The 15,707-nt window shown below is 40.8% G+C and overlaps 1 protein-coding gene across 1 annotated transcript in view; it reads left to right on the top strand.

The window, feature by feature from the left end:
* Positions 1 to 12,710: 12,710 nt before the first annotated feature.
* LOC309709077 (sphingosine kinase 1-like) overlaps positions 12,711 to 15,707 on the top strand; it is a 41,290-nt gene continuing 38,293 nt past the window's right edge. Inside the window, exon 1 of the mRNA XM_082537528.1 lies at positions 12,711 to 13,295. Coding sequence (XP_082393654.1) covers positions 12,881 to 13,295 — 415 coding nt within the window. The 5' untranslated portion in view covers positions 12,711 to 12,880. The remainder of the gene's footprint in view (positions 13,296 to 15,707) is intronic.

Here is a 15,707-nt window from a genome sequence, read left to right as displayed (position 1 = left end):
GTTTAACTTGTATACTTATATGTTCTGATTTGATTGTATGACTTCAATATTTGGCTTGATGGCAACATCTGGTGGAAATGTTGTGTCAATAGTCCACTTGGAAATCCCCTTACTGATAAAAATGCTGATGTGTCAAATACTTATTTTCCCCGCTGTATTTTCAGGCGAGGAAGTAGTTGTGTAAACATCAAATATCTGCTCGGTTTATCAAGATATCGCATATTTGCAAAAGTGCGTCGACGTTTTCGAAGGCGTCTGCTACCCACCAGCTCGACAGCTAGCCGGGAGCTCGAGGGTTACTGATGCGGCCGAGAACGGCACAACTCCCGGCACATCATTTTCAGATCACCGCGGACTTTCACTGCTCGGGTTAAACGTAATATATAAGTCACTTAGACAACCTAAAAATGTTATTGTTGGGCTTTTTTCAGTGTTTTGTTTGTTCGTGAGTAAATCGGTTTGGCTGAGATTAAAGTTATTAGATTAGATAAAATAAAACTTTATTAATCCCCCGGGTGGGTTCCTCCTTGGTTTTTACACAGCTGACTAAACGTCAAACAGAAAACTGATTAAACAGAAGTATGAGACAGTCGAGAATTTACGCCAGTGTCCCGTTATATTTTAGATAGCAAGAAGCAGACGGCCGAGTTTATTAAACTCCACCGAGACAGCGGTGACGCTAATCAGAAGGCTAGACCGTCCAATTTCACGGCCGTTTACTTCCGGCCTACCCGACCTTCTGAGGACCCGGCCCACGTAGACCGCGAAGGCCGGGTCCTCAGGAGGATGCAGCCCATGAATTTGGACACGACCCAAGATAACACAGACTTTCAAAGTAAAACAGGAAACACATAACAGTCACGCCAAACCAAAACGCCTAAAACAATACACTGCCAACGCCGAACCATAACATACCCCCCCACCCAAAAAAACAAACATTTAAAACATACAACCCCAACGAAAAATGTTTGTTCCATGTCCAGCCCATACGGCACCGGCCGCCGTCCCGCAGGCGACGCTGATGGCTGGTCGGGTCCCCCAGCGGAAACGGAAAACTGGAGCGGGCCCTCGGATCCCCCAGGGAAGACAGACGAAAGGCTGGAGCGGTCCCTCGGACCCTCCAGCGAAGACAAACGAGCAGCTCACTAGCTGCAAAAACAGACATGCAGCTCACTAGCCGCAAGCACGGACACGCAGCCCACCAGCTGCAGAAGGCTGGAGCGGTCCCTCGGATCCTCCAGCGAAGACAAACGAAGGCTGGAGCGGTCCCTCGGACCCTCCAGCAGACGACGAAGGCTGGGGCGGTCCCTCGGACCCCCCAGCGAAGGCGGATGAAGGCTGGAGCGGTCCCTCGGACCCTCCAGCGAAGGCGGATGAAGGCTGGAGCGGCCCCACGGACCCTCCAGCAGACGACGAAGGCCGGGGCGGTCCCACGGACCCCCCAGCGAAGGCGGATGAAGGCCGGAGCGGTCTTCGGACCCTCCAGCGAAGACAGACGGCTGAAGCGGTCCGCGGACCCTCCAGCGAAGACAGACGGAGGCTGAAGCGGGCCTCGGACCCTCCAGCGAAGACAGACGGCTGAAGCGGTCCCTCCCTCGGATCCCCCAGGGAAGACGTTCTGGTCCCGGCAAGTAAATAAACGTAACAAATAGTTTGCCCCACTCACTTCCCACCCACGCACAAACCCCAACAACGACACCTTTTTCAAGTATTTAAGCAGCCATTTATTTTCATCGGCAGTGAGCAATGCCAAAACAATAAACAAACATGTTCGAAAACAATCCCTACTCTTCCCTACACCAAAATAAAAAGAAGCCAAAACAAAAGACAAGTCACTTACCTAACTATCTAACGCAAAACAGGAGAAAACTTGTTCAACAAAAGAAAACGGCTTCTCACGCCTACTAGGCTGCGACAGTGAAAGTTATACAGCAAAGGAACAAAAAGTGACCGCCACTTGTTAACCTATTTACAATTATTTACATGGCAAGGCTAGAGGTACACGTGAATACTCCAGCCTGCACTACAATGACACAACACACAACTCCGTGACCGAGTCAACGGGGTTCCAAAAAGCACTGCCAGGTGACTGTCATCCGGACGTTAAGTACTGGAGGTGGTCCATCAATTATCCAGTCCGAAGATAGGTAGAGACTCCACCCAGATACCTAGCAGCCACGCCCAGGTGTCCACCTCCTAGGAGAGAAAAAAGGGAAAATACCGCCAGCCATCCTCCGGTGGGAGGCACAACACCAACAAACACATCACTGGGTCATAACAAATGTTTGGCTTTTATTATTTGCCCCGTTGGCAGATATGAAATATAAAAGTGAGGTCAGAAGTCAAATCCGACATGACAATTATAATGCGATATTTATAATACCCATATACCATGCATTGCGGGCCAATACAAACAAAGGCATGAGAATTTTAGGCAAAGTTTTAAAAATAAAAGGCATTTTATGAAAGTTTGACCTTATTTGAACTTATAGAAGAAGTTAGAGGTCTAAGGTCAAACTTGCTATTTGATATAAAAAAAAAATCAATCAAACACAAAACATAGGGAAAACAAAATAATCCTAATAAATCATAACTTGTCATGTTCAAAAAAGATTAGGAAGAAGCTTATTTAGCCCCACCCCTTTCTTCTGTTTCTACCACACTGAGATTTTCAAATCATTATATTCTGTTTTATTTACATTTTACACAGCCCAACTTTTTTGGAATTGGGATTGTATAAAATATAAGTAACTAAAAGAATAACGCACCACAGTTGGATTCATGTGTGCTCCCTATGGTTTGAAATATGAAGTAACTTTAATTGTTGTAATTTCAATGTGTTTGTCTGAAAAGGGTCTTTTGTAAATAAGACATTTAGTCTCAATGGGACAACTTGTATAAATAAAAGTTAGATAACATAAATATGCCCAGCTGTTCCTGGGGACAGGAAATATGATGGTGTGTCAATAATCTTTCCCTAAACTGAGCTGCTTGTAGGTTTCTAAACCACAAATTTCAAAGTGGAAAACATCAAGATACCAGCAGGAAGTCGACCACCACTGTCTCCTGGATCATAAACCTACAACTTACATCACCTCCACTCACTTAACCTACACTTGCGGATGCTGTAGGTGGCTAAAACTCTAAAATGATAGCTAATATTGATGCAGCAAGTGTTTCAAGGATGGGTGAAAAAGTGCACCTTGAGCAGAATGGTGAGGTTCGGTGGCAACTGACAATATTATGTAACACCTAAGAATGAGACTGGATTGCACATGGATGGCTTTAAAAGAAGAAGCCGAGGACAAAACTGGAAAATTAAAGAAAAAAAAAAACAACAACAACCACAAGACACGATCGTGGCAAAGGAGCTGGACAGAGCTGAGGTCAGACATACTTTCAAATAAGCTAAAAATAAATAAAAAACAGAATTTTGATCCATGACTGATTTTTTTTTTTTAGAAACATGAGCATAAATATGGCGTGCCTTTGATTTGTACACCTACAGCGGGACTGACGTAAGCTTTATGCTTTAATCTGAAGATTTGACTCCTGCCAGCCATCACATTTCGCCCTCTGCAGCCCACATCACATCTCAGTAAACACACCCCCAGGGCTTGTCAGTAATGCCCACTGGCCAAGATATTCACTGAATCTGAAGAGCTCCCTCTGATAACCCCAGACAAATAGATTCAGTCATTTTGCAAGCCTGCATTTCACCCCTGAGACACAAAATGTATCAGTGCTTGGAGCATCATGCTAATCCAGCTGCCTCTGCTCAAATCTGCATGACCATGCTCCACTAATCAGGCCACGAGAATGGAGGTGACCCAATAAACCACGTCCACATTTAACAAGGAGTGATTCCCCCACTGCAGAGGAAGAGGCCTGGGCTTTCCCCCTGTCTGCTCCTCTTGGCATAACTTCAGTTCACGGAGTGACTCAGCCCTCTGGATGCCCCGTGGCAGCCGGGAGGCAGCTCAAGCTGAGCTAAACTCAATTTGTTGCTGGTTGTGTTTTAAGTCAAACAAACCTCTGAGAAGAAATAACACAAGCATCTCCCACATGAGAGCTACTTGATATATTTAAACCCATTAAAACATAAAATGGTATTAGAGAAACGAATTACTTGTCATTTTGACATAACAAATTGATTTAATTTGGACTTTGAGAGATTGCAAGAAGCATTGCTATTGTTTGACATTTTATTGAATAAGAAATAATAGAGTGCATCATTGGCTGATTAATTAGTCTATTATTAGTGCAGGCAAGCATAATGAAGCAGCAGCAGCGTTTCCACAGATTTAACGTTGAATTGTCAGCCAAACAGCAACAAACACTCACTGTTAGCGGACAATGAGAGCCTTTTTATTTGTGCAGTTAAGTGAAAACAATACATGTGTAAAACAATGAAAAGAAAAGTGGATGGTAGGACGGATGAGGTAACAATAATTAATCATAATCAAGACAAAGAGAAACAAGAAAGGAAAACAAGGCAGCAAAACCAGTCAGACAGAGAGAGAAATTAAACTTTGCAGGTTTTAGCGTTGTGCAGGTTGTGCTGTCGCTGTCTGCTCGCTGCAGTTGCTTGTTGGTTTTCTGCCATGCTTGAGGGGAAAGCAGTGTCTGCCTGATCCACAACTGCGGTTCAGACTGAAGTATCAAAAACTGAGTTTATATATATATTTAATGATGTAATATACACTCACCAGACATTAGATACTGTAAACCTTGCTGGTACCAGGTTGGACCCCCTTTTGCCTTCCTGACAGTGTCACACAGCTCCTCTTCCATGATGTGAATGTCCTGTTTCACCACATCTGGATAACCTTGGATGCTATGCTCAAGAAACCACTTTCAGAAGACTTGAACTTTGTGATATGGAGCAGCTGGAAAGAGCCATCAATAGGTGGGTACACTGTGGTCATAAAGGGATGGACATGGCCAATAGCAATATTCAGGTAGGCTCTGATGTTTAAAAGATGTTCATTTGGTACTTAGGGACCCAATGTGTGCTGAGAAAATATCCCCCACACGTCAAAGCACCACCAGCCTTAACCATTAAGGCAGGATGAAACCATCCTCTGCTAATTTCTGACTGTGCCATTTGAATGTTGCAGCAGAAAGACTCAAGACTGATCAGACCACGCAACATTTTTCCAAACTTCTACTGTTCAATTTTACTGAACCTGTGTAGCTTCGATTTCCTGTCCTTGGCTGACAGGTGTGGTCTTCTGCTACTGGAGCCCATCTGCTTCGTTTGTTGGTTGGAACAAGGGATTATTTCAGTTACAGTTGTGCTATCAGCTTGAAGCAGTCTGGCCATTCTCCTCTGACCTCTGACATTTCTCCCAGAGAACTGCCGCCCACTGGATGTTTTCTCTTTGTTGGACCCCACCTTCATAAAGCCTAGAGATGGTTCAGTGGAAAAATCCCAGCAGATCAGCACATAAATATTCTGAAGTACGCAGAGTAGCTGATATGGCACCAGCAACCATACCACATTCAGAATCACTCAAGTCACCTTTTTTCTAAGTTTTGACCCTTTGTTTAGAACTTCAGCAGCTCATCTTGACCATGTCTCCTAATTGACTGGGCTAATGCAATATGATTAGCATAATTAGCATCTTCTATTTCTAATACAGTTTGAAACCATAAAATATGCATTATTTTTTGGTATAGCAGAAATATGTATCAGCACAGACAGACAAAGAGCTCAACCATGTACCCCAGTGTTGCAGCCATGTCATCTTGCATACTTGCTGACATTAGAATTTAAACACATGAAAAATTCCGAGAGGAGGGAAAAAAAACTGTCAATCTAATAATTAAAACACTTTAAAAGACTTCTGAAATCTCCCACGGTAAAAATGATCCTGCTGCTGCTCCACAGGCAGCGACAGAGTGCAACTGAGCATGTGCAGAGTAATTGTCACCACTCTACTTCGTTTCTATTAAGGGTGTCACAGCAGCCTCCACTGCAACTGCCCCCTTATGTTAACATGCTGGCATCAAAGCACAACAGAGTCCCTGCAGCTTCACTGAGCTGCTAACACTACACAGGCATATATATTTAACTTTCCATGAAGCACACAGCCAATGACAACTTTATTAGTTTTAAATGATACATTTCACAATGCGTGGGTGTACATTTCTCATGGTTATCACCATTAAACCTATGATTTCAGAGCTAGAAATATTTCATTGTTTGCCAGCAAGCGACAGCTTTACATAAGTCTTACATAATTATGGCATCTCCTTGACAAAGGGGAGGGTGGGCATCCGAAGAAACAGAGCAGAATTAAGGGGCAACTGAAGGAGAGTCAGGCAGACAGGCAAAACCTTTCTGCGAGCCATCAGTGCTAAGCGACCCAGACAGGGAATCTGTCATGTTGGATGCCAATGCAAACTAAATTCTGAGGTATATGACATTCCTTCCTCCCACTCAGTTATCTGTCACTGTGTTTGTGTGCGCGTCAAGGGTGTGGGGTGGTGGTAGGGCAGAGTAGCTCTCTGAGTTGCACGTTATATAAGCAATAATGAGGGTAATGTATCGACTGTATTGATATGCACTAAGCTGACATCTGCACCGAGTTGCCCTAACAACAGATAATGGCTGCTTATCAGTTATTAAGCTTGTGCCAATGGGTTCATGCTCAGGAGATGAAACCAGATGGTGTGGATAGCTAGTGATGGCAATTACATCAAACCAGGACACGTGGAAGCATACAGCGAAGACACGGTTGTGTTCATTGGCCTTTTTGAAAGGAAACCTCTCGAAACTATATGCTCAATCTCTTGTGGGAGTGACAGCAGTGTCTCACAAGTGGCATGAAAAACACCGTGTGCAGGGACGGCCCTCTTCCCCTCCTTCAATACCAAGCGGCAATAGTGCTCACAGCTGGAGAAGGCTGGAAGTGAGACTCTACTGTCTCCATTCACGGCTCCTGTGCCGCTCCTCAGCTGTGCCATTTTCAATCAATAGCTTTTAGGAAATAAGCATCTACCCTGCAGTTTGGATTGAAAAGGCTCTTTTGTTGTGAAGCCCAGAGTGTGAGTAATGATTTTGCGTTGTACGTTTTTCAGAGGCATTTTCTTTTCCCCTTGCAGTAAATTACATAATATGTTCATGTTCATAGTGAACCCTGAATGTCAGCAGAGAGGGGAAAAAAAATTATTCACAGCTAAAGCAGCAATAAAGGTGATGCCTGCCTATCTTCTGGTGTGAAGTGGATGAAAAGCTGTGCAATTTTAGCAGCACAAGACTTGCATGTGAATAAGATCATCTCATTTCCCCTCTGGCTCCAGGTGTTTACTGGGACCACTAACTCCCATCTGTATAGCTATATGTTTACCTCCTCCTCCTCCCACTCCCCTCCTTCCCTCTGTGGATGATGTGCCAGTGCCGGGAGCAAAATGTGAGAACGACTTTGATTTGACCAAGGAGAAATCAGGCAACTTCTTATTATCTTCTCATCTTTCTCCTGCAATAATAAGACATAACGTATGTTGACAGAAATGTATTATAGCAGCGCCGATGACAAAATACATTATGCACTGCACACTGAAAAGTAATAAACTCATGTACTGAAAGTGATCTTTTGCACAACAAATGCACCTCGTATGATGCATTTGTTGTGCACAACAAATGCATCATACGAGGTGCATTTGTTGTGTGGAAGGTAATCAGGTAAACCGCCAGTGCTAGAAAACATACCTGAAACAACTGCCTTTGAGGTTTCCAGATATCATTTGTGAAAAACGAAATAAAAAATATGTTCATTTGCACAGCTCAGAAATTTTGTTCAGTTTTTCATGTTGCTTGGTGATAGTCACATTTAAAAGTCTGTGTACTTTAAACCATCTTTTGTGGCCATCAACTGTCTTTTTCTAAGGCTAACACTGCCATCTGTTGGCCATCTGAAGCAGCTGCTGTATTCATATGATAAGAAAGATTGAATACAACATTTTTATTGTACCTGCAGAGATGAAAAGAAAGGAGACTAAAGATAATAATGCAAATTAATCCACAGGTGTTGCATTCAAGAAAGAAATGGCACCTGTTGAGCAGCCGTTCTTAAGGAAGGGAAACAGGACTGAAACTGGACTGAAAATTAGTGGAAACAAGTCTGATGGAAATATGAGGAGAAGGTCAACAGAGAGGCACCAGAGTGAGTGTCTACAGCCATCTGTAAAACTCTGTGGAGGCTGTGTTGAGTTTTTTTCTGGGCTTCATTTAAGCCGGTAGTGATGGAGATCTTGTTCAAATTGATGGAGTTATGAACACAAAAAAGTACCACCATGCAATATTACCTGGAAAGCGTCTGATTGGTGTACTCTTCAGCATGACCATGATCCCAAACACACTTACAAAACTGTGCAAACTCTGGTTTTTCTTTTCATGCTGCATTTCCATGCATGTTTGCACGTTTCAGTAAATACAGCTAAAATAGAAGCACACTTCTGTATATTTGCTACTAGCCTCATCAAGTAAAAGCCAAACGTTTAGAGTTCTTTATATTTTTTTAAATGGACAGCCTATCATTACACCAGCCATTATGCTGTAAATGAGAAGATAATGTAATCCCCAAATGACACAGTTCAAAACTTTTGGGTCTCTGGTACATGTTTATGCAATATTCTATTCTAATTCCTTTTTGTTACATTTTTATTTCATGTTCGTTTAACTATTCATGTTTTAGAATAGTTTGTTGCACTACTCTGCCTGGTTTACACTCAATGTCATTTACCCTTACCTGAATATTGTATATTGTATATTGCATAGCTTTCTTGTTAATTTGTATTGTATTTATTTAAATTTTTACTTTTTAATTATTTTATTTGCATTTTTTTAATCACTCTCTTATATTTAAATGTTCATTTGCTATTTCATCTAGGGTTTGAGAGTAACGAAATTTCTATTCTCTGTATGTCCTGTACATGTGGCAGAATTGACAAATAAAGTTGACTTTGACTTTTGTTGTTATACATGTATAACAAGAACTTTTCCAATTCATTAACACCGTGGGTCATTAAAAAGAATAAGTATAGTTAGTTGAGCTGTGACAGGCTGGCGACCAAAAGCGAACACATACAAAAGTGTGGACTCATAAAAGCACAAAGTATCTCTAACTACAGTAGAAAGAGAAGAGGAAGCCCATAGTACAAAACAGACAAACAAGTGCATCTCCAGTTAAAGAAACAGGTGACCTAACAAGTTCTCAGCCAAAAGCTTCAATACATAAAATACCCATCAAAGTGTCATGATTCTGGGATTTGAATCTGAGGTTTTATTCGTTTTAGAAATGTATGAATCCAAAAACAGAATTATTGTCTGTTTTTGGATTTCAGGGTGTCTTGTCCTTAATGTTGTTTATTGTGTAAGTGTGATTTCAAGCTTTTTCACTTGTATTCTCTTACTTTTATGTTCTGGGTGTTTTTTCTCTGTTAGCAGTTTGAGTTTATTCGTTCTTTCAGTCCTTCATCTGTAGTCATCCATTCTGTAAAGTCTCTGTGAACACCTGTTTCAGTTTTTGTTTCTTATTTCCTGTTTTATTTTGGTAGTCGTGTATCTCCTGTGTTTTGCACTTATTTTTACTTCCTCTGTGCCGTTATCCTCATTAGTTTCACCTTTGTCTTGTTTCCTCAGCATCTCATTCTATTGATTAGCCCTCAGTGTGAGCGAGTGAGTGAGTGAGTGAGTGAGTGTCACAGTCATGTCATTCCCTTGTGGACTTTTACAAGCCGTCTCATCAAACTCACAGTTTGCTCACTTTTTGTTAATTCTACTTGTCTCCAGAGTCTTCTTTTGTGTCCTTGTCCTGTGAATGATGACTCAAAGTCAGCACTGATGAAATGGGTTCTGGATGCTGGACTTGTAACGTTGCAAAATGGGCCATATCTGAGATTGGAAAGAATTAAGCTAGTTAAAGAACACAGACACTGGAGAGAGGATCTTTGATAAAAGTTGAAGGTGTTTGGGTCAAAATGTGGAAAAACATAAACGGATACTGGACGAGTGCTGGACTCCATTTGATGAGGGTGATGGAGGAAATGTTTGGTGGTAAAGTGCGAGTTATGCACAGGATAAAATTGATCTTGAACAATAAAGTCTGTCATTCCATTTTGCAAACCTTTGCCAAAACACTGTGGCTGCCACTTTGTTGGAGACAGTTTTCTCAAACAACAGGACAATGACCCAAAGCACAGCTCCAAACTATGCAGGAACTATTTAGAGAAGAAGCAGTGAGCTGTTATTCTGTCATGCAGTGGCCTGTGCAGTCGCCGGATCACACACTGGTGGAGGCAAGCTACAGTAGTAGCCACAGCTGCCCTGGGGCAGACTGGCAAAAGCGAGGCTGCCATATCGTGCCATCGGCCCCTCTGGCCAACACCAGTAGGCGGTAGGGTAAAGTGTCTTGCCCAAGGACAATAAAAAAAATACTATGATCGTAGCTTTTTCTTCATGTTGGGAATCCACTCTCAGGTTTTCTCTTAACGTTTTTACAAATGTGCATTCCCCAGAAGGTTTCAGTAGATCTATGGACTGCCTGCTTCTCACTGACCATAAAACAGACACAAAGACAGGCAGTTTAAAAGGGTGCAGCAGCAAAAGAGACAAATATTTCCCTTTTGAGTATGTAGAGCGCAGAAAACAAACAAACAAAAACAACAACAAATGAAACGATGTGTGTAAAGCATCACATCACGTGAGACCCACTTTCAACAGGTCTGTGGTCACAACAAAATTTTGCTTGGCCCAAATGGCCCCACAAGCGATTATCAGAAAAGGGCATCCTTAATCCACAATAATTATTCATCGTTTTTCTTAACAAGTGGTCTCAGATGAAATTAGACTCCTCCTCTCTGTTTCTGTTTTCCAGCCCACAAAGAGATATTTGAGCTAAACTCATTTTTTTAAATCCATCCATTCATTTCCATTTCAGATAAGAAAACAAAGTGGGAATGCTGTTTGAACAGCGCCATGTTAGGTAAACCAAACACAGCATATCAGCACAAACACACACCAAGCACGGTGGTATAAAGGTAAGGATTTGGGCTTGTTTTGCATCCACGGGATCTGGACACCTTGCAGTCATGGAGATCATGAACTTATCTACATACTAAAGTATTCTACGGGTCAATTGTGAGGCCAAAACTGGGTCAGGTAAAGGAAACAATTGCAATCACAACAGCAAAATTACAACAGACTGGCTAAAATACCTCAAGGTGTTTAAATGGCCCAGTGAAAGTAAAGACTTTAATCTGACTGAAATGCTGTGGCAGGACCGTAAGAGAACTGTGCATGAATGAATGTCCGCAAACATCAATGAAATAAGCCAGGTTGTAAGAAAGATGTATTTTTTAAAATGTAGGTATTTTACAAGCTGCCACTTAAAGCAGTGATGTCCTTAACTATTTTATTGGCAAGCTATATGATGTTTATATTTATTTATTGTTTTGGGGTTTTTTTTTACATCCTGGAAAGGTATATAAAATAAAGTAATAATACTATATATTAAAATTCAGTAGAAATACTATAAATGTTTTACAGTAACTTGATATAAAATTTGTAGACGATTTTTTACAGTGCACAGCCGCCTCCAAAGGAAACATAAAAAACATGTTAAACATTTCTCTATAGGTGTGTTCAGGACAAGTAAGTTGTGCAGGTAGTTTCTTTTTTAACTCTTAAGTTATTCTTCATGTGCTTGTTTAAAAACCTGCATTACTGAATGCCTCAGTGGTCAGTGGTTTTCTGCTGTGATGACAGTGATGACAGGCGCGCATCTGTTCTATGTTTGTGTTTTGTTCGTAATTGTTACTCAGTTCAGTTTTATTTGTTCAGGGACTTTTTTTTTTTTAAATTTTACACAGTTACTCCACTCTCATAAACACTAGGGGGCAGCATACTGCGACTTTTGCAGCCGGAGAAAACTACTGCACAGCAAAGTTCAGTGAAAACTGAATATGAAGCCAGCGACAGACAAAGAAAAACACCGACAAATGTGGGGATGAATTAAAAATAAAAGCTGGATTTTGCGTAATACAAATCACATACAGCGGATGATGAGGGTATATCTGTAAATAAATAAATAAATGTGCATGTTTCACGGACCTGAATAAAGCTAAAGGAAAACAGGTTTTGATTTCACCAGGACTGTAAATGCCATTATCTATGAAATCGCATAAATAAAAACTCGGTAAACGCAAAACAAAAAATATAAGGTTTTTGATTTAAGTCGATTAAGCAATGTTAAGTTGACTGATTCTCCTATAGCAGAAACTTGTTTTTAGCTGGCAATAAAGGAAAAAGAAATAACATTTTATTGGAATATCTTACTTTTTAGAGATATTTAATTGTTTTTTTCTTAATTAAACTTTCAGTCATCAATTAGTTATTTTATCTTTATCCTGTTAGTAGTTTGAAAATACTTTTAAAATTTGGATTTCATTTAGTCATATGATCCATGAAATACCAGAAATGGCTCCACAACAAAACAACAAACTTACATTTTTGTAGTGTTAAATAATTTTATTTATATTAATATTGTGACTGCGTGAAATATCTACGTTTTTATTTTCTGACTATAAGCCATTGACTAAACCCTGGCAATTCCTAAATAACTATAACTTGAAACCTTAGGCAGCGTCCCACAAGGAGCTGCAACGCTTTCAGTGTTGGGGCTCTTATTTTGAAATGTCACCGGATATGTAGCGTTTGATTCCGTCAGCCTTCACAGCGGTCCGGAGCAGCCTGTCAGTCCTCCGGTCTACTTTGCTCGCATCATTCACGTTAGCTATGTGACTGTGTGGCTGCTTCTTCTGCTTCCCGGACCCCCTCTGCGTCCCGGTCTCTCCGGTCCGGCGTCTGTTCAGGATGGATCAATGCAGAGCTAAACTGGAGTCCACCAGTCTGGTGAAGCTGTACGGGGAATTTACGGGGACCAGTAACCGAAAAGGCAGGTGTGCCGTCATCCTGACCGAGAAGGACCTCGTCGTCCAGAGGCTCACGTCGGCACCTGTCGGACGGAACAAGGTGGTGCTCAGTCTGAAGGACTGTGTCGGCTGCCGGGCTTACCGGGGAAATGACAGTGCGGATAAGGCAGCGTACTTAGTCGCCTACTTTTACCCGCTCAAACGGCGGTGGATGAGTTCCAAGGTATCGCGGCAGAGAGTGGAGCAGGGCTTTCGGCTCGCCTCGCTCCAGGACCCGCAAGCTAACCTGGAGGAGGCAGAGAAGTGGGCTCGCGCTGTCCGAGAGCGCTCTGCCCGGCAACAGTTCCCTAGAAACGGTGAGTGTTGGATAGCAACGACAGCGGAAAGTTTGCAGGTAGTGATAGAAGCAGGATCCCACGCTGCAATTACATTCATCTCTGAATGAGTATACCACTGTGATACTGAGGCAAATATGAGTTTCAGTCGTCACCAAATGACTGTTAACCCACACCTTTGCTCACTGGTGAAAGAGAAAGGTTAGTGAAACGAGAAAGGTGCCGCCTTTTTTATGTATATTTTATCAAAAAGTAGGCAGTTTGCGTATAAGCAAAATGCTAACATGTTAAAAGCTAGGCTTAATCTAAAATCAGTATGCTCAGTTGTCCTCGCCTCGTTTTGCTGATATAATTTAAAAAAAAGACTAAAACAAGACACTTTTTAATATTTTATTCTCTTTTACTTCGTTTCTTCGTTTTGTAAGTGCAAAACATCGTGTAAGTCACCTTCTATTTCTATTTCTTCTATTTCAGTTAATTACCACCCCCCCCCCCCCCCCCACACACACACACACTATTTAACCTACTTCAAAATCTATGTAGGTGTTGACCTACATCTTCTTTTAATCCAGCATATAAAGGCTTTTAGTGGCACACAGTGCACTGTGTTTAAAGGTAAGCTCAAACATATTTGTGGTCTGTAAAATGTTAAACAGTCCAAAAAGTTAGAAGTTTGCTGTCATATGAAAAAGAAAAGCGGTGCATCCTCACAAGCTGGAAGCTTTGACCTTAAAATGTTGAACATTTTTGAAAATTAATTGATTTAAAATTAATTTTACTCAGAGTAGCTTATTATCTTGTTACAGTCATACTGTGTTATTTATGGTCATGGATTGTAGTGGGAGGAGCTTTAACTGCTTTTACCCTATGATTAAAAAAGGTGATGAATCACTAAGTCTGTTCTTTGTTGTTGTTTTTTTAACACAATTACACAAATACCAGAAGCATGATTAAATATAAGGTGGCTTTTATTTCTGTTCAGTTTCTGTTAGATTGTTAAAGCCTTAAGTGGTTATTAAAAGCAATGCAATGTACCATTGATGAGTCATCACCTTAAAACTTCACCTTTGTCTTCCTTTTTTTAAAATGCATTTCTCACTTTTCAGGTTCTATGAAATTGTAAAGTACAATTGCACTTAATGTTTACTATACAGGGCCCACTGGTTTTTCTTTCTTGGCTTATTCTTGTATCACTAAATTTTTCCCCGAAGCACCACTGTTACTTAGCTGTTAGTATCCTTATTCATTTCCTATACCAAACAGGTTTCTTGGCACTTTGTCAGATCTCTCCCGAATACCTTTAAACTGCTCCTTGGATTAATAAAACAAAAGAGCCAGTCTAAACAGAGTCGTGTTTCAGGATCTTTTAAGAAACCTGAAAAAAACCACAAGGGATTATTGCTGCTATTGAGTTAAGGTCCAGTGAAGAGGTATGTCTTGTACAGAGTCCTTACTATCAGTTCTGCTTCATCATATTTAACCTCCTGCTTACATGGATAAAACAATTGTCCTGGTGTGTTATGGAGAGTCACTTTTCAGTTCAGTATTTTCAGCCTCCTGCAAACAAACCCACTTGACATAAAAACACACCTGAGAAACATGAGACAATATTGATTGCTTCTTTTGTTAACGTAATGCTGAGACGTATGATCATTCCAGTGGGAGCTATTCTATAACCCACGATTATACTAAAGATAAGTAAAGAAATTATTTGTCCTTAAAAAAACAAAAATCCAAAACACTTTTTCCATTTTCTGTCATACATATTATTTCCTTCACACAGAGCACTGTGACCCAGTTAGCATTTTCCACAAAATTTATTTTTAACAAGACAAAATATACTGCAATTCTGCTCTGCCTGTCATTGCCAGAAGAGAAGAGAGTAGATTCTTAGTAGCTCTGGAAAGTTTCATTTGCTTTGAAATGTCTTGTAATATAAGTGCACGGGTTGTAATCCGATACAGTGACTGAATGAGTGTCCCAGGTTGGGACAGCAACCCAAATAAAAGAGGCTCAATGACTTCACCTGATCTAGCTCTGCCTCTCTTATTACTGGTTTATTCAGACCAATGCTTTGTTTTTGGCCTAGTTTTTGCTTCTCACGCTGTATACTACTGACTAATTTAACACATCAAGTGTCATTGTTGCAATGATGGTTGCTCAGTTTCAAGCAAAAGTAAAGAAAAGGAGATAAATCATTTTGAAGTTCCACTGAATGCTATTTCTTTTTGGTTGTAGTACTTGTAGTTTTTTTTTTTTTTCATGTTTGCATGAGGTGTTTTGTGAAACAATAGGTTTGATTTATAATATAATAATGATAATAATAATGATGATGATGATAATAATAACTTAGATCTGTATTGTGCCTTTCAAGAAACCTAAGGATGTTTTACATAATAATACAAAAGAGATGGGAAAAGCTTTGTTAGATAA

This window comes from Aulonocara stuartgranti (assembly GCF_965226115.1).
Source record: "Aulonocara stuartgranti genome assembly, chromosome: 6".
Taxonomy (NCBI): Eukaryota; Metazoa; Chordata; class Actinopteri; order Cichliformes; family Cichlidae; genus Aulonocara; species Aulonocara stuartgranti.
Note: the sequence above shows the minus strand (reverse complement) of the source record. Positions and strands in the feature narration are given on the sequence as shown.